We start from the raw sequence: 18,827 nt of genomic DNA on the forward strand, positions 1-18,827 counted from the left end.
GGAAAGGGATTGATTCAAAACTGCCATTCGTGGATGCCTTGAAACAGCAAATTAAAGAGACACATGCCTCAGGATGTCACTCAATCCTTCGATCTCTATAAGTGTGCTGCTCGCACTGTTTCGTAGCCAAGGAAGAAAAGAGCAGTAATATGAAAAAGTGCCTTGGAACTTGGCCAAAGCTATGGTGACTTGCACAAATGGCATCAAAAGTAAATTTGGTTATGTCTGGGTGAAATAACTGGCACACAGTGGCTTCCTGTTCCAACACAATGAATGTGGAGCAGTATGGTACAATTTTCCAATTTTTATCAGGATGGTGCAACTAACCTGGATTGACAGAAGGGTGCAATCCCTGTATGTTACTAAGATATCTAAAAATTAAGCCATTTTCATAAATCTCTAAGAAGGTAGCTTGCAGCTCTTGATTGTATTGTGAGCTACAATTTTTATATGCTACAGCCCATTCATATCTTGCTCTGGGCCTTTTGGTGCAACTTCACGTTATGCTGAAGTTGCAGGAACAGAAGGAAGTGACCTCCAGCAGAAGGTACTGTATTTGCGCATATATAACTTATCCCTGAATGTGATAACCAAGAGAGAAGCCTTCAGGAAAAGTTAGAAAAAAAAAATTATTAGAAAGTGAGTTCAAAATCATCAGACCAACTATAGCAGAGGTCTATTTGTGAAAGTGGCATTGCCATCTGTGTCATTTACATCTTAAAAGAGGCAACGCTTCAGAGGCATGCACAAGAAAATACAGTGCCACGAAGCTTCCCACAATGTTAATGCATATGGTCTTTCATGCAGCAGCGGCCACTGTGCTTCCACATCCTGTCACTACTGCTCCTTCTTTCATGCTGCTCAGTCCTGTGCCAATTTGCCCTTTTTTGCCTTCACTAATACAAACAGCTCTTTCACTGCCTTCTCTTTACACAACAGCCCACACCACCTTCTTTCCACATTCACTGCCACTTTCTCTCCCTTTATGTGCGCCCCATTCTCTGCCTCAACAGCCCAAGGCGATCGAGAAGTTGGCTCCACCTCGTTGTTCACAATGGCTCAGCTTTCTGCCGGTATCTTGATGACAACAGCGTAGGCTTCAAGGCATGCAACAGCAAAGGTCTCCAGGTTAATTTTTACCATCTGAAGTTCTTAGACCCCCCTAGCGGACTTAGACGAGCCAGGCTCATCATAAGTCGATTCTCATTTCAGGTTCATGACGAGACTAGATTGCCGTATATTTTCTTGCACTTTGTGCCCATTTCCAAAAAAATGTCTGTCAGAGGGTTAACATGCTCCAAAATTGCAGCGAATGTGGCATTTGTGGCACATTTTATTTTCACAGAATGTAGCTGCCACTGACCCCATGAACTTGATCTCCCTCCACACACTCGTGCCCTGTAGCCAAAAGTTACGGCCACAGAGCTACCGAGCAAGATCTTTAAATACTGCAAGATCTTTAAATACGCCGCCAAATGAATTTTTCATTCAAAGAAGAAAAAACTCCTCACCCGCAGCTAAGTCTTTAAGAGGTGCGTGAATATTCAAAATTTTCTAATAGCAAATTGAATATCCTCCTGTTCGATCCCCTTAATGAATCAAACAGTGCATGTTCAAAATTATTCGTGACACATAGAATATGCCCTCGTATTTTCAAATACTAGTTTGCAAGTTACTGGCACAAAGTTCAGATAAAGAACGGCGTATTTTTTTCCTCAACAATGCTTTCAAGAACAGAGCCCTTTCCGACGACGCACAGCTTGCTGCAGCGAGTTTCATTTGAGTGGTGGTGTTCGTGATGCTCATGCATGGCCTCCCGCATTGGTAACAACGAAAAGGCTCCGGTGAGTTCAGCCAACCATGCCTTGATGCTCCATCTGGGAATCCATGACTGATATGTATGTTGCCGCATCTGCAACAATAGCCGCTAGACGGCTGGTCGGCATGCAGCTCGTACACCACGGTGGTGTTTTGGGTGAAGAAAGTGACATTCCACTCTGTACTGTTGCAGCTTCAAAGAACTTCTCGGTGTGGGCGTCTTCCTGCCATTTAGGCAATACCAATTGCTACTTGACACTGGTGGAGGTTGCGGGCTTGACACCCCCATGTCCAGGACCTCTTCAGACAGCCACTCATCGAGTCCCGACTAGAGATGTAAAATTTCAGGAAAATTTGAATGGAGTGAAAAAAAACCGTTCTTTTCAGGGTTTTTTTCATGAAAAATTGGAAATTTTGCAAAACATGACAAAAACAGATCTATTTGCAATAGCACAACAATCAATAATAATGCTCCGAAGCATGGGCGTCCGGAGGGGGGGGCAAGGGGGGGCGGCTGCACCCCCCTGGAAAATCACTCACTCGAACCGTGAGTGATGGCCGCACGCCAGGGGCGGTGGTGCGCTCAGTCAAAAGGGTAAAAGCAGCCCCGCATGGTCACATCTGCGAAATGCCGCGTCCGGGCGTGCGTCGTTCCGCCGTTTTCAAACCACGCCATCGTTAGCTCTACTGAAGGGCGACCTGTTCCAGACATACAGCGGCACCGGCGAGCATGTGTTTCGAGCCGCCTTGAGATGGGTGTCTGTTTCTTTGATCTCTAGAGAGATAGCGACACGGAGGCAGACAGTGCACGGGGCATCTTGTTTTCGCCTATCGTTACGCCGGTCACCGATGAATTCTTAAGGAGGGAGGGTAAAATCAGCCGTGTCCACCCCCGCTTTGTCGGGCTGCTCAGGGGCAAGCGGGCGATGAGTTGGCGCCGCCGCCGCTCGCTGTCTCCTCCGATCCACGGGTAGCGCAGTTCGGTAGAAGCGCCGCTTTCAGAATCTCCGGCAAAGGGGATTAGCTGCTTTTGTTCACGGCGACGCAGTCTCCCGAGGCGCCCCCACACCAGCGTTCTTTGCGTCTTCTGCGAAAACCAGCGCCTTTGGTCAACGCAGCCCGATGGCGCCTGCCTGGCTCGCCTGTCACCTCTGGCTGGGCCTCAAATCACAACAGCGCCCATGTACTGTGCGTGTCAGTGCATGGTAAAGAGACCCAGGTGGTCGACATTACCTGGAACTCTGTACTACTCCATCCCTCATAGCCTGAGTCGTTTTGGGGCTCTGAACCCCATAAAAACACAAAAACAAATTTTCCGACTGGAGTGGCGAGTGTCCCTTCCCCTCGGAAGTTGCGCGGCGTTCCTTTCACCCCCAAAGTGCGCATTCGGGGATACTGCGGCAAGTAAGCCCTTGCACGTGTGCGCGCCTCTGTGTTTGTGCTTGGGTGTTTTTAGTGGCCGGTTGTCAGCGAAGCTGAGAACAACCAAGACAGCGGACGAGAAAACGACGAGCGGAGAGCAGTGTGTGTGCGGTTGCTCGACTGTGCGGATGCGCAAGCAAGATGGAGCGAGGTGTATGAAGCTGCGAGCGTGCATTTATCTTGTAAATAAGTTTTCGTTGTATATATAGTCATCTTTTGTTTTGAACGTACGCGTTCAACAGTTTTTTCAATCAATGTGTATGATGAGTGTGCACCGAGAGCGTGTAATGAAGCACAGAAGTGAATTTATCACACGTGTAATTACGCAATTCGCCCAGAAAAATCCGAGGCGCCTACAGTTGCTGTTCAAGGAAGACTGACTGAGTGACTGTAGTTGCGTGTTTGTGAACATATTGTGCTGTGTGCTGGTCATCAATCCGGGTGAGTCGAGAACCCGTATGCAGCAAGACTGAGCACTCTTCTCCACGAAGTGATATAGCATCTTTTTGCATTTTTATTAATTTTAGTTGTTTCTTCGTTGATAAACTCCAATGTACCTCTCCTAGCCGCGCTTTAATTTGCTGTTTGTAATTTTTCTTTCATGTGTGCATTTTGTTTAATTTTTATTTATATATAAATAAATAAATTTACTCCGCAAATAGCGCCTTTCTGCTACGAACATATCCCCCCCCCCCCCCCCCCCCCCCCCCCCCCCCCCCCCGGGGCACCAACGGGGCCCCCCCCTGCAAAAAATTCTGCGGACGCCCTTGCTCCGAAGTTCAGTCGAATATGCAGTTATAGACGTCATATTGTGAAACGAACTTCTGGTTCTATCGCACCGAGAAGATAAATAATGATTTGCACTTCATGCGAATATGGAGGTATAAATATCATATTTGTGGAACGAACTTCTTGTTCTATTGCACCGAGAAAGGGAGCATGAAAACTGATCTATAAGTCACTCCATATGGGACTCAGAATCACTGTCGCTGGATGTGGCACCACGCGCAGCAGCATGGATTGAAGCTGCGTCCACAGCTAGGTTCGACTGCACATACACAAGCTTTCGAATGCGTTCCCCTGAAATCCTGTTGCGAATCCTTGTATGGACATTCGCGAAACGTGACCAGTTTGTTCGCAGCTGGCGGATGATGGTGGTATCTGCAGCAGTCGGCAAGCCAGACGAGTTAGCGACTGGTTGGGGTAAAGGCCTTGCCACCAGGTAGATAGGGTCACGTGCTTCGCTGAAGACCCCTGTCCTATACCAAATTCCTGCGAATGTTCTGTACTCTGCTATGTTGGAAATCAAGAAGCTAGGCTTGTATTTGGCTAAAACCGCTTACATGCACAGCAGCCTATGTTATTTATGCAGTGTGTGTAGCGCTGTGAAATTTGCAGCCGTTTTGTTCTACTTCAGCCGTGAGTTCAAGTATTAGTTTGTTTTTAAGTCAAGCCTGGATCTTATATGTGACCTGGCCTTCAACCCCCGTACTCGTAGCACGAACGTTTTAAAAAGCACTACCTGGCACCGGCGATGACGACTGCCGTCGAATCGTTCAAAGATGCACGCTGTAATTGTTTTCAACGCAAAAACAAAAACCTAAACTAAAAGCAAGCAATCGTAAAACCTTGAAATTGTATTGTGAAATTTTCAATGTTTTTTTCCATTTTCCCTCGTCTGAAAAAAACGAAAAAAACCGTTTTTTTTTCCAAAATTGCAGTGTTTTTTTCAGGCCTTCACATCTCTAGTCCCGACCAGCTTCCGCTAGTCTGCACGCCCATCCACTGCCTCCTGGGACTGACCCCAGAGTTTGGCCCCATACGCGCAGAGGCGCCTACTCAGCGGCCCGGTGAGCATACCCCCATGGCACAGGCCGCATGTCTCCCTTGACGCATCAGCAGCCCGTGTGCCAGCCAGTTTCCATGGCTCCACTTTTGAAGATGTTGAAGACTAGCTTGACCAGTTTGAGTGCGTTGCCGATTTCGACCAGTGGAGCCCTGCTCAGAAGTTGCGGAAAGTTTATTTCACACTCAAAGATAGAGCAAAGGCTTGGTTCGAGAACAGGGAGGCCAACATCCAAAGCTGGGATACCTTTCGCCAGCAGGTCCGGGACATGTTTCCTAGCATGGATTGCCGGGATTGTGCATGGCGCCTCCTGGACGCTCGTGTACAAACACCTAATGACAGCATTGCCATGTTTGCTGAAGACAGGACCCGTCTCTGTTGGCGCGCTGACCCAGACATGGTGGAAACCACGAAGCTCCACCACATGATAAAAGGTGTGAAAGACCAACTCTTCGCTGGTTTGGTCCGTAATCCCCCACAGACTGCAGCAGACTTCATAAAAGAAGCTACCGCCATTGAGTGGGCCTTGTAGCAACACTGCTTCCAAAATGACTCCTTGTGCGGTGAGCCATGCAGCAGTGTGCGTGTCTAACGACTCTTCGTCTTTGTGTGAACTGATACGTGCAGTGCTCCGTGAAGAGCTACAGAAACTGAACCTCAGCTTGCCTGATCCGATAGCCATGGCTGTTACCAAAGTCTTGCGCAACGAGATCCGGCACGCATTTTCACCGCCTCAATTGATGCCGGAGCCCCGCCCCAAAACCTATACCGTGGCTCTTTGTTCCGAGTTGCCACGTGTGCAACGTCTGCCTGACCACCTACTGCCGCTGACCACTCCACCGCCATTATTCTATCAGCGGCCCCAGCAAGGACCTGCATTGCGCCCACTGGCCCGGAAGGCGGCTGTCTGGTGCACTTCTAAGCAGCAGACGCTCTGCTATCATTGCAGGGAAGCCGGCCACCCGTATCGCCGTTGCCCCTACTGCGAAATATGGCCGCAGGGTTTCCCATGTGATGCTCCCTGTCCCCGTTTCGGTGAGTGACCCTGTGAAATCAAGGAATACCTTGCTGCCCGTGACACTTCCCCTACAAGCCGACCATGATCTCCGTCTCCTGCGCACTACACGTTGCCCAGCTGCCGGGCTTTCACAGATGGACTAAGGGGTGGTCTTCAAGCCCTCACTGGGAGAAACTGAAAGCGGCGACCTCAGGGGGGAAGATTGCTGATGGCAGATATTCCGAACAGCCCCCAATAATGCTGCAGCGCGATGCTAAGATCCCAATGATGCAGCAGCCTGATTCTGCGACATCAAATTCCCCTGACACTGATACAGTTTTTAGCACTGACCTCCGCATTCACGTTGATGGGCACCCAGTGACGGCTTTAGTTAATACAGGCGCGGACTTTTCGATAATGAGCAAGCAGCTCATGGATCGCCTCAACAAGGTGAAAACAGAATGGAATGAACCACAAATCTGTACTGTTGGTGGTCACCTTGGGTGGTGCTCGGTTTGATTTGCCATGTCCAACTCTGCTTTTATTGGATATTTTGTGGTGCCCCACTGCTGCGAGGACCTGATCCTCGGAATGGACTTCTTGTGCGAGCATTGTGCAGTCATAAATGTTCCTGGCTGTCTGGTAACATTTACGACCCCTGGAACACTTTCAGCTGACAATGAACCACGCAGAGTGGCTCTGCGCATCATCAACGCAGATGTGACTATGCTTACACGATGCTCTCGTTACAGTCATTTTTGATGACCAGTACAGTGCAGACGGTGTTACTGAACAGAACACTGTGCTTGTGCTCTCTCATGGGGTCTATGTTGCGTGAGATATCGCAATTTTAACCAATGGCCTGGCCGATGTCCTAACAAATTTCAGGACTGAACGGCAACTCATCACCAAGGGTACCACGGTCGCATATTTCGAGGACATCGCCGAAACTTACAACTGTCTTGCCCTCCAGAGTGAAATATCCACCTCTCCAACACCCCAGTTGGTCCTTGATGTGAACCCAGGCTTACCTTCTGCTGAGAGGGAAAGAGTAGTAGGCTTTGTGCATCAGTTCCAAGACTGTTTCTCATTTATGTTGGCAGTCAAACAGATGCCTCTCGCTAAACATCACATAATAACGGGTGACAGTACCCAACTGGTTCGACAAAACCCCTACTCTGTCTCGACCGTAGCTCGGCAAGTACAAGAAATGCTGCGGGATGGTGTTAACCAGCCATCGAGGAGGCCCTAGGCTTCGCCTGTGGTTTTGGTTAAATAAAAAAATGGCAGTCTATGATTTGCATTGACTACTGGAAGCTTAATCAGGTCACAAAAAAAGACATCTACCCATTGTCATGCACTGACAACTCTCTTGATAGGCAGTGGCACGTGCGCTACTTTTCTTTGTTGGACTTAAAAAGTAGCTATTGGCAGATTGGAGTTGTCGAGCGGGATCGCGAGAAGACAGAGTTCGTGATGGCGGATGGCCTTTATGAGTTCAAGGTCCTTCCTTCCGGTTTGTCTTCGGCTCTGGCAACATTTGAAAGAATGATGGATGCTGTTTTATCCGGCCTGAAATGGCAAACGTGCTTGGTGTACCTGGACTATGTTGTATTTTCGCCAACGTTCGAAGAACACCTCCAGTGCCTCTTGACCATGCTACAGGCTGTAAGATCTGCCAGCCTGACGTTAAAGCCCGAAAAATGCCACTTTGGTGATGAGGAGCTCCTTTTCCTGGGCCATGTCATCAGCCATCATGGGCAACGTTTATAGATACTTTTTTAGTTCCTTAACTCCTCCTCTGAAAGCGGGCACTGCTTGTACCCGGGCGGTGAGAGGGCACTGCAGTCGAGGTTTGCGTGGTCGCCGGCACGCGCGTGGCCACTCTCCTGCAGTTACTACTTAGCCCGTGCCCGTGTTTGTCGTTGTTGCCTTTTTTTGTCCATTTGTGCTCCTGTGCACTCTGCGAACATGTGGTCCCTATCGTGCACTCAGAACAACAAACGCTGCTGGTTGTGAAGCAGCTTTCGAGCGTGATGATGCCGACCTGCTTCGTGCCCAGCTGTACCAGTGGGTACAAGAGCAACCCGGAGAAAAGCCACTTTTTTGCCCCGCCATCCGATCCGGAGCTTGTTGAAGTAGCTGTGAAAGGGAACTGTGAGACGGGAACTGATCGTGTTTTACTTAGCGCCTTGAAGAGCCTCGGAAAAAAGTGTCGCGATGCCCTCCTCCAGAAAAAGGCTATGAAAGAACAGGTCTCGCGATACCTTTCAGGAACCTCTCCAATGCTTCCAACGACCACAAATAGAGTGTTCCATCACCAGAAGAAACAGCCTTGTATTATTTGGCAGGATATGTGGCTTTCAAAATGGAAAAGAAAACGTAATGTGAACTCTGCAAAGTGGACGCACTTGGCAGGCAGGATTCTCAGCCGCATGAGGCTATGCTCATTATTGAGTGTGGGTATGTCAGTGGCAGTCTCGCGTACCCTTCCGAAAAGATGTTTGCCTGTGTAAGCATGGTAGAGGGCACTAGAAAACAGGCTAGAAAGGGCGAGTTGTTCGGCAACCTGTTTTGGAACGTGCTGGATTCTCTTGTAAAAAAAGGAAGGAATGGTGTTGGTTGTCCAGAGCATGCTGAGGTGTTCACAGCTCAATTAATTTACTTTTATTTAGTGACATGCATGCACTTCTTTGCGCGAGCAAAGTGCTTGGAAAATAGTCGAGCCGTTAGAGCTCAAAGAGAGCGAAAGAAGGCGAAGCTTGTCTGACAAATATTAGTTGACAGCAAATCTGTCAACAACGATGTTTACTGGGTTTGTGAATAAAATTTTTCTATATAAATGCCAAGGGCTTTGAGTTACTCTTGCAGTTCGCCTACACTGGTATCGAACTCGTGGCTTTCGGGAAAGCAGCCGTGGGCCGTAGCCACTGAGACAGCGGCAAGTTTTATTTGCACCAGTATTGCTGCAATAAAATATAAACGTAATTTTGCGCGAAATGCGTGACACAACAGCCAGTTGCGAAAAACTGGTTCGGCGGATAATCCGAACCTATTGAAGTAGCAAGGTTAGGTTCATCTCACGAGAAGCAGAATCGAAGCATGCATTTTGTCATTGCCCGTACAAAACGGCCGCTTGTGACACTGCTCAGAATACCGCTGTTAAGTTTGCAAACGCGCTAAGCACACATATGTTACGAAAAAATTACGAGGAACTTTAGCGGCTAAAGTGGTGAAAGGCGAAAGCCTGAGTGCTGCATTCTGCTACGCGATTGTTCACTTCACATCCTGTTGGTGCATTTTTTAACTGCCAATTAATGACACTTAATCTTTGCCTTTAGGAGTGGAACGTAACAGCGTGTTGTAGCGCTGCCAGGGAGTCCACGGAACGCCACCACCCGTTCGGCGCAACGCGTTGCCCTTTGAACACAATGCTTTTTGAGGAAAGGAAATGGCGCAGTAATTCTCTGTCATCTCGGTGGACACCTGAACCGCACAGGAAGGGAGGAAGTAGAGTGAAAGAAGAGAAAGAAGGGCCATAATAAAGAAAACGAAAATTGTATTCGAGGAAAGGAAATTACGCAGTAACTGTCTCACCACGGTGGACACCAGTCGAAAATTGTATTTGAGGAAAGGAAATTGCGCAGTAACTGTCTCACATATTTCGGTGGACACCCGTCAAAATTCGCGTGCAGTGACGTCACGACCATTTCGACCAATCTGAAATGCAGACAAATTTGCTAATACGTCTTGGTCATGACAGTATGAGCCATTAAAGGCTTTCGCCTTAATACCTCTGGGCAAGAGCCAGAAACAAAAAACAGCAGTCGTGCAGCGATGATTCGAATGCGAGTGCTCGTGCAAAATGCTGCACGTTAGCAGACGACTCTCGCTCTCCTAGCTCAACCCGCGGTTGCAGCGCTGTGGTGGTGGGGATGGCAACAGGCTGCCTGCTCCCTACGGGTGCTGTGAGGAGTTATGGAACTATGGAACGTACGTGATGGAACGTCGCTGACATCGATCATCGATCTTGGAACGATATCTTGTCATATATTACTTTCCCGTATAACACGGCTCAACAATAAACCTCGCGGAGGACGTCTTTCTCTCTACTGTATGGCCGCGAAGTGTTGACAATGTCGGAAGCAATGCTGCCCCATGGTGGCCACGATCCCGAAGTTGGCACCGAGAAATTTACTCTTTGTGCGGAAAAAGCTCAACAACTTGCGAGAGTATGCATCCTGAACCAACAAGGTCGTGATGCTCGGCGTTACAACCTCACCCACAGACTGGTGACATTCGTGCAGGATGACAGGGTGTGGGTATGGACCCCCATTCGACGCCGCTGTCTTTTCAAAAAACTGCTAAAGCATTACTTTGGCCCCTACAGAGTTCTCCGTCAGCTAAGACCTGAGATTGTGCATGTCGCACGGATGAAGCCCCACTTTTCACGAGACATTTAGTGGCTGAGTGCCGCGCCTTACTCAGTTTTGTTTTTCTTTTTGTTCTCCCTATTGTCTTGTTAAAGCATCAGGCCGATGCTTTTTCCAAGAGGGAGGGTAATGCCACATCTGCAACAATAGCCGTTAGGCAGCTGCTTGGCAAGTAGCTCGTGCACCATGCTGGTGTTTTGGCGAAGAAACTGACGATCCACTCCGGCCGCCTCTCTTTGCTGTTGCAGTTTCTCAGAACTTCTTGCTGTTGGCGTCTCCCTGCCGTCTAGGCAACACCAACTGCTACGTGACAATATCTTTTGCCTCTCACTGAGATGTGTGACTAACTTATTCATAGTTGCAAAAAAGTAATTTCCTTATGTGTATGACAAGACATTCATAGAATTAATACTACACCATTTCATGCTGCACACCCCCAGTGCAGACCTGTTATTTGAAAGCATTATTAATTAATTCCACAAGTTAGAGGTGCAGCCACTAGCGCTTGGTCATTTTGCACTCTTATTTTGTTTAGTGTGAATAATGCCCCCCTTCCTTTCTCCTTCCAGTGCCAGCCCCCCCCCCCTTTTTTTCCCTTGTTATCATTTCCCTGTACCACGCTGACTAATCCTTTTATCTGAGTTTTGCAGGTTCACCCAGCGCCTCCCCCCCCCCGTCACAGCCCCTTCAAAGCCTTTTGTTCATTGCATACCCCCCGGATATAGGTTGTTGCACTATTGCAGCCTAGCGAATGATGATTCACCTCCCTCCCCTTCCTGACACGCATCCCCTCCCACACCACTTTCCTTCCCCACCCCCGGGGCCTTCCTCATCGGAGCGAAGGCCCTATATAATCCCTGCCGATGATGAACGCTTTGCCCAGACGAAGACAAGTCCCCTTGTCGAAACGTTGGCTCTAGCAAACTGAGGTTTTCCCCTCCCTTGTTCATTTTGTGATTCACGAAAATAGTTTGATTCGCATTTGATTGAGTTTTTAGCTACACTATTCCTATTTGGTTCGGTTTAGAAAAAGTACTACTTGTAAGCCCCTATTTGTCCTCAGTGCAAAGCACCGTGACAGAAATGAGACTGGCCCATCACATGTATTCATAGAATGGAAGAGGAATGCCCACGTTTTAAAGGGGCTCTGAAGAAAGCTACAGTATGACTGGGATGTTAAAGGATGCCACTTCCCGAATATCCTCCAGCAAGAATTTTTTTAATGCACTTTGTAGAAGCTGAGTTACCTGTGGTCAAAGTTTGAATTTCAGTGCCTGCATGCCTTTCCCTCTCCTCTTGTCACTTTTTGCACGCTCAAAGGTCAGAGCTCTTCCATCAAAGTGTGCAGGAATTCCGCGAAGGGCACAGCTTCCCAATTTGCCGGAGTGGCACAGCGAACTGGCAGCGGCCACGGCAGCTGCTTAATGTCTGAAAGAATCTAACCAATAGCCACCTACACTTTCCTGTCCACGCCTATCCCCATCGATAGTCTGCAATGGATGGTTTCAAATTTATGTTCTCCTGCTTTCAAAGTGGCCCTTGACATCTAGAGCCATCCAGTGAGTAATAGAAGAACTATTCTCTCAGTTGCTAGTTTCATTTTTTCTCCACATAGTGGTGCTTGAAAAAGCTCTGCAGTCAGGTGATGAGTGCTCGTTTAAAGGAACTATGCAATAAATTAATTGAGATTACGTAAAGATAGGCAATCCATCACTCGTCGCCGCAGCGCAAGAATTTTTGAGCTAGCATCAATAACAACAAAGTTATAGGTGATTAAAAATGATGCTTCTCCTCTCCCCGGGAGGAAAAAAATTAAGAAAACAGCTCAGGGACAGGGCCCTGCCCATGAATATGTCATTCGATGATGTTCGGTTTGTGACTTCCGGTTGTCGCACCCAGCACCCCAGTGGCAGTGTCGGCAGGGTCTCTCCGGTCTCTCTTCGCCTTCCTGGATTATCTCGAGTGGTTTCCGAACTCCCAACAGAAAGAGGCGGCAGAGGTAAATTGAAACCATATGTGCGAAGGCAATTCCCTGGCTCACGCTTGCCCGAAGAGGGTCGCACGGCGGCACAAGTGGACAATTTTCACAGCTACTGGAAGTGTATCCGTGACGTCATGGCTGCTCTGGAAGTGTAAGGCTCTGGAAATTTCGACCACCTGGGGTTCTTTAACATGCACTGACATCGCACAGTACATGGGCCTCTAGCATTTCGCCTCCATCAAAATTCGACCACCATGGCCGGGAATGAACCTGCGTCATTCGGGTCAGTAGCCGAGCGCCATAACCACTGAGCCACAGCAACGGCTGATACGAGACCGATACTATTGGAAAAAGAACTTCCTCCCCTAAAAACTAATACTATACACTTTAGTACCAAGCATATTCTGATGAGGGCAGAAAAATATTTAATATACCACCCAAAGAACTACCACTTTTCCTGTGGGCAGGAGAATGTTAACCGGCATACACAGGAGCATGAGACTGAGGAGGGCGCGAGTTTGAAAAAGTCGCAGGGAAGGGCTTGCCAACTTTCAAGCACAATTGTAGGTTCTGTGCTACATGTAGAAGTGTAATATATGTGGCTCAGGCGTGCATGACAGCACCATGTAGTCGCTGAGCGAGTTTATGTGCTCTCATCAGAATGCGTTTCATAGCCCTTTAAGACAATGGTGAGGGGCAATTACTGGAAGGTAAAACTCTTTTGGGCTTTGTAAGTAATAAGGTGTTATTATTAATGCATCAGCTCAATTTTCAAAGCTGGAGAATACCAGACGGAGTGAGGGAAGGCCTAAATGTCATCCCCACAGGCTTGTTGCAACTTCATGTTGAGAAAAAATGTTAGTAAAAAAGGGAAAGGTAACTGATGGTCCTTAAGGGTAACGTAGTGGATTCCAAGAGAAGGCAAGCATAGCAGGGGGTGGCAGAAGTTGGCGGATGAGATTAAGGAGTTTGCGGGGATGCGGTGGCCACAGCTGGCAAAGGACAGGGTTAATCGGAGAGACATGGGAGAGGCCTTTGCCCTGCAGTGGGCGTAGTCAGGCTGATGATGATGATGACAAGCAATAGCTGAGTGGTCTATTTTAAAAAGCACATTGTTTTATCCTATTAAGAATGTTAAACCAGATGAAAATAAAAACTTTATATTTTAAAAAATGTACTAAATATACATCTTACGGCAGTAGTAATTCAATTCATAGCTTGGAAAATTGCTTTTCCAGTTGCATACTTAAAGACATGAGCTGTGCAATGAACCAAAATAGAATAATCATGATAACACCAATTGTCACTGAACTTTACTAGAATGACCAAGAACAATGATTTTCCTATAAGTATCTCTTGAGAAAATATGCAGCAATAACAAAAAAAGTTGCCTGATTTTACTTTTTGTGGTTCAAAACACAGCTCAATATACAAACAAATCACTGCAAAAAATTTAAATACAAAATCTTTAACAGGAATAAAGACAGGATTGTTGGCATATGAAAGAATGGCAAAAAAGCAAGTTTCAAGGAAACCAACTGAGAATGTTAGGAATCCCTGCAAATTCCATAAACCAGTGTCCAAGATGGTTAAAATCCACCATATCTGCAGCATAGTTTCTCATTACTCTTGCTTTTGCTCATGTTGCAACACACTTTTTTTTTCTTTTTCTTTTTTGTGGCAATAGTAGACCAACAGGAAGATTTCCAGATACTCTGTTGGTCACCTGTCAGGCAAGCTTTCAGAGTGTGCACACCAGGTTTGATCCCGATGTGCTTCAAAATGACTAGCATCCATCTGTTGTCGTTGTTGAAATGACACTCAGCATCAGAGAAACCAAACTGCAGTGCTGTTAGGCTGACATCATCATCCAATCTGTTACAAACACCTTGCATCTCTTTTGTGGGCAGCCAAATGATTAAGTAAAAAAAACAGACATAGATGGCAATAAACATTTATCATTAGTCTAATCTGAAAAATTAACAAGAAAAAGTAACTATAATAATGCAAAAATTAAGTACTTATTTCGCTGGAGAACTTTGTTTGGTTTCATGAGATGTGCAGGAGGTTACAACTTTGGCGGTACCTTTGGAACAGTGTTAATTAGGAACATAATTTTTTCTGCAGTTCATTCACAAATGAAACTCAAACATATCAAGTTTTCAAAGTGGCCTTATACCTTAAAGGAAGAGGGACACCAAATGAATGATGCACAAAACACCAGTAAACATAGATTGCCATGTGGAATTTGCTTGTGCCCGCTGAACGATTTATAATTCATGCTATTGCTCAAGTTATTTCGCTTTCATTTTAAGAGGGTACGCAGCTCTGAAATCTCGAAAAATGGCTAAAAGACTCATTTCTTGGTAACTGATGTATCCACTTGTACACATAATTTTTATGCAGTCCCGAAGTTTCACTGCTGAAATCAACCAGGGAGTACTGTAACAAAATTATTTAGTGAACTGCGGTGGCTGTGCACTGCGAGGAAAAGCTCCCACAATCACTGATTTTTTCTCTCTTTTGTGCCTAGATGCTCACCTTGGGAAAAAAGATTTCTTTGTCACTGTCTTAACTATTTCGACCCGGTTTGCTTTGCTGCAGTCCCAGGACCATACTGCACGTCAAGATATTCTTTGTTTTTCACATTTGTGAGCTTGAAATTCCATGCATGAAGTTTTCTTCTCACTCTAGATATGTCAACAGACACTGCATCACAAAAATTCCAAACAAATAGTATGCGATTTGCAAGAAAAAAAAAATGCCAACTTGTAGCACGCTAGTAACAACGCAGTGAATGTTCAACCAGCTTTCTGCCAAATTTTCTGTACTCTACAGCTTTTTACGAAACTAAGAAGGAAAATATATATTAGAAAACAAATTTCTGGAGATATAACTCAAATTTTGCAAGAGTACTGTAACATCCCAAGTCACCCCCCGCCACCTGAAATTCATAGAAAAAGGGGGGGAGACCATTTCTTGCTGACCAGACAAATAAAAAAAAAGAGAATGGAAAGAGCAAGAAATTGTGCATTTTTTTGCTTGCATCAACCGTGGCTTGACAAGAGATACACTCAAATTTTGTCATGGGATATTATCTTGCTTGCAAAGGACTAAAAAAAATGTTTTACTGTCTACAAAATCCACTGCTTGTGTTGCGCAAAGGCAGCTCCAGAAGAGCGCAATTCGAAAACGTGACTGAGATTAGCCTGTGCCCAAAAGCAAATGCTGTACGAAAAAAAAAACAAAAAAAAAGTCGACCAAGAATTATAAAGGGGAAAAAATTCAAAAAGAAATGAGCAACCGAGCAAAAGCCGACAGAGAAAGGCATCTGAGCTACAATTGGCAGAGCACCGGATGCAAAATTCGGAGGTGGTGGGTTCAGATCCCACCAGCGGTATTTGGCTGTTTCTTTCTTCTGCTTTCTAATCATTTATGTTTAAAATAATTACCTTATTAATCTACCATTGATGAACGCAACAAATTTAAAAAAAAACATCCTCTGTACCACTTGGTTTCCTTGACTTTTGGCTTCCGTCATGCATATAAAGCAAGGCTTAGAAATAGGCAGGGTACATGTTTCCAGGAAGTTTATTTCCCATTCAACAATCAATCTGCTTAAATTTGAGAGTTAGCATTCTGATTATTTCATTACACTATTTATACCACCATGAAACAGCTTTAAACACCACTTTAAACTGCTAAAGATAAGTCAGAACAACTTTCTTGGTGGTGAACCTCATTTTTTTTTGGCATTAAACAATGAAATTTGGCATTCTTATTGGGAAGTCTACTAATAACTACAAAATTTTATTGAAATATCTTAGGTGGGTTTGACATCAAATTCTTATATAAGTCATTGCTTTTACCAAACTTGCAGAAAGCCTGGCGTGACAAAAAAACATGGTAAGGAGCCTGCAGTCACTCAAGTTTTATTCAAAAGAATGTTTGAAAGGAATGGCGCACAGACCCTCGCGCAAAAAAGGAGTGCTATCTCATAGATTAGCAGCAGCAGATTCAAGAACAGCTGATAAGTCCACAAAAGCGCGCACACATACCATAGAAGCAGATGGCCCAAGAAAGGGCACTGATCAGCAGCCACACACAGTGTAGACCAATAAACACCAACACCAGACCAATCAACACCACACAGTGGCTTTCAAGAGGCCACCACATTTCAACTTTTTGTACGTTTGTTTCTCATCACGGACACGCAATTCCCATGGAAGGAGAACTGAGGTGAAACCAGCTTTCCGGTGACACCAATCTTGTCGTAAGCGGGAGTGCAAAAGCGGAACTATCGGACTTAAAACCAGCCTCTTTTTGCAGAGACTTCAGCCACATTTTTTGCTACCTACAGTCACAAAAACATCTGTTAATGACACTCGGGGAAAGTCAGGAAAAAGTTTTCGGGATGCGCTTTTTAAAAGACTTTAAATACCAGCTCTGATAATTTCTAAAATCTAATTTTTTTAGATTTTCGTGATTTGATATCACAAAAAAACACACCACATTTTGTGGTGTGTGTGCTCTTTTTTGTAATGATGCACAAGACTTGAAAAAAAACATGGATTGCCATGTGGAATTCACTTACGCCCACTAAATGACCTTTAATTCAGTTTTTCTCTCAAGTTGTTTTGGCTTCGGTTTCACCTGCCAAACGGTGGCTATGGTGCCATAGATGAGTTCAAAAAGCAGTATCAAGTGAAGCATGCAAAAACAGCGGTGTAATAGCTTTTTGTTCATTTGCTGTTGTTCCAGCTATTAGGACAGGCTGGTATAAGAGCTGGAGCAAATTAAAATGAAAAAGCAGCAGTTTCATTGATGTTTTGAAAGCCTCATGTGACCTCAACATCGCATCAACTCATCTGTGATATGACAGACATCTGTCGGCAGTTGAACCCAAAACTAGAGAAATAAATTGAATTAGTATAAAATATTTAGCAGGCACAGGCAAATTCCTCGTGGTGATCTATGCATAGAAATGTCTCCTGAGTTATGCACCATTAAAAAAATTGTCAAAAATACTTGATGTGTCTGCTCCTGAACTGCCATTACGCGCTCACATGTGAAAAGGTACTGTAAAAAAATAAAATAAAACAGTTCCAGGACAGAGCATGATTCATGGCCAACGCAATAAAATTAACATCAACTTTTCATGTAATAAACTGACAGTTGTCATCTAAAAGGTATTTCTAATGTAAGAGCACCAATTGCAGATTATGGCAAAGAAAGTTTAAGTGAAGTGCAACATATCTGCTGTGTGGAAAACTTTTAGTACACCTAGTTTGGCACTCAAAAAATCTGAATGATATTCATGGCATTTTTCTTTTCAGGAAAAATACTTCAGTGGAGTGCTCAACTCTCAAAAATTGAACTTTTGAAACAAAAAGAAAAGTGTGGCAATGGTCGCCCCTCGATGGGATCAGTTACGAAATGGCCCATGCAAATAAGCAGAAATTAATGGCAAGATACCAAAAGACGAAACCGAAATATGAAACTTACATGCCAAAGCCACCTAAAGGCTGTACGTACCTTAGTTAGTGCTGCTATGTACTTTGCGTTTCTCGCTTCATCATTCAGCATACCTATCCTTGAATGACTTAATGCCCCATGAAGGTCACAGACACAGTTGGGAACTGGAGGTGGCTCGTCGTAGTCACTGCAGAGGAGAATTCGCAGCATGTGTTGCATAACATACACAATGCTTGGCATGGTTACAACAGGAAAGCACTAAGCCACTAGGTGGTGCAGCAATGCAATCTGGTCAGCACTTACATGGCCTTGAAAATTTTATCTCTGCCTTTAAACTCATGGCAAAATGGTGTACAAAAACTGGAAAACGACAATGATCGTTCAACTTGCCACTAAATTAAGCTTTTAAGAATGAAACACATTCATGACATATTACAATGCACCCAAGAGAGCCAAGGCCACTGCAGTGGTACCTTAGAACCACTGCAGTGGTACTAACACTTTTGATTTACTGAGGACCACTCCAAGAAATTTGTTTTTAGTAAAAACCGCTTTTATGGCTCTTTCTGGGTATGTTGATGTTTTTCAGACAGCAGAAGATGCATTTATTCCTGGGAAAAGTGCATTTAAAAATTTTTGTACCCCCCAATTCAAACTTGTGGTGCCTACACCAAAATGGGCTTCGTGATCACCATGTTTAAGTGAATAGTGGTGTAGCCTCCGAGCCTCTAGGATCCATGCCAAAAAAAACACCCACACACTGTTGTTCACATAGAACTGGCCGGTGATGGAGACACCTGCATTTCATTTTTAAGCATTTTCTAGCTAATAAAAGGCGTTTTCTAGCTAATAAAA

The 18,827-nt window shown here is 45.4% G+C and overlaps 1 protein-coding gene across 1 annotated transcript in view; it reads right to left on the reverse strand.

The window, feature by feature from the left end:
• The window catches only part of LOC149355929 (protein arginine N-methyltransferase 7-like), a 75,149-nt gene that overhangs the window by 13,467 nt on the left and 42,855 nt on the right, over positions 1–18,827 (reverse strand). The window contains exon 11 of the mRNA XM_089584043.1: positions 18,033–18,159. Within this exon, the coding sequence (XP_089440169.1) occupies positions 18,033–18,159 (127 nt within the window). The remainder of the gene's footprint in view (positions 1–18,032; positions 18,160–18,827) is intronic.

Source organism: Amblyomma mixtum, chromosome 3 (genome assembly GCF_055824585.1).
Source record: "Amblyomma mixtum isolate Tamu chromosome 3, ASM5582458v1, whole genome shotgun sequence".
In the NCBI taxonomy this organism is placed as follows: domain Eukaryota; kingdom Metazoa; phylum Arthropoda; class Arachnida; order Ixodida; family Ixodidae; genus Amblyomma; species Amblyomma mixtum.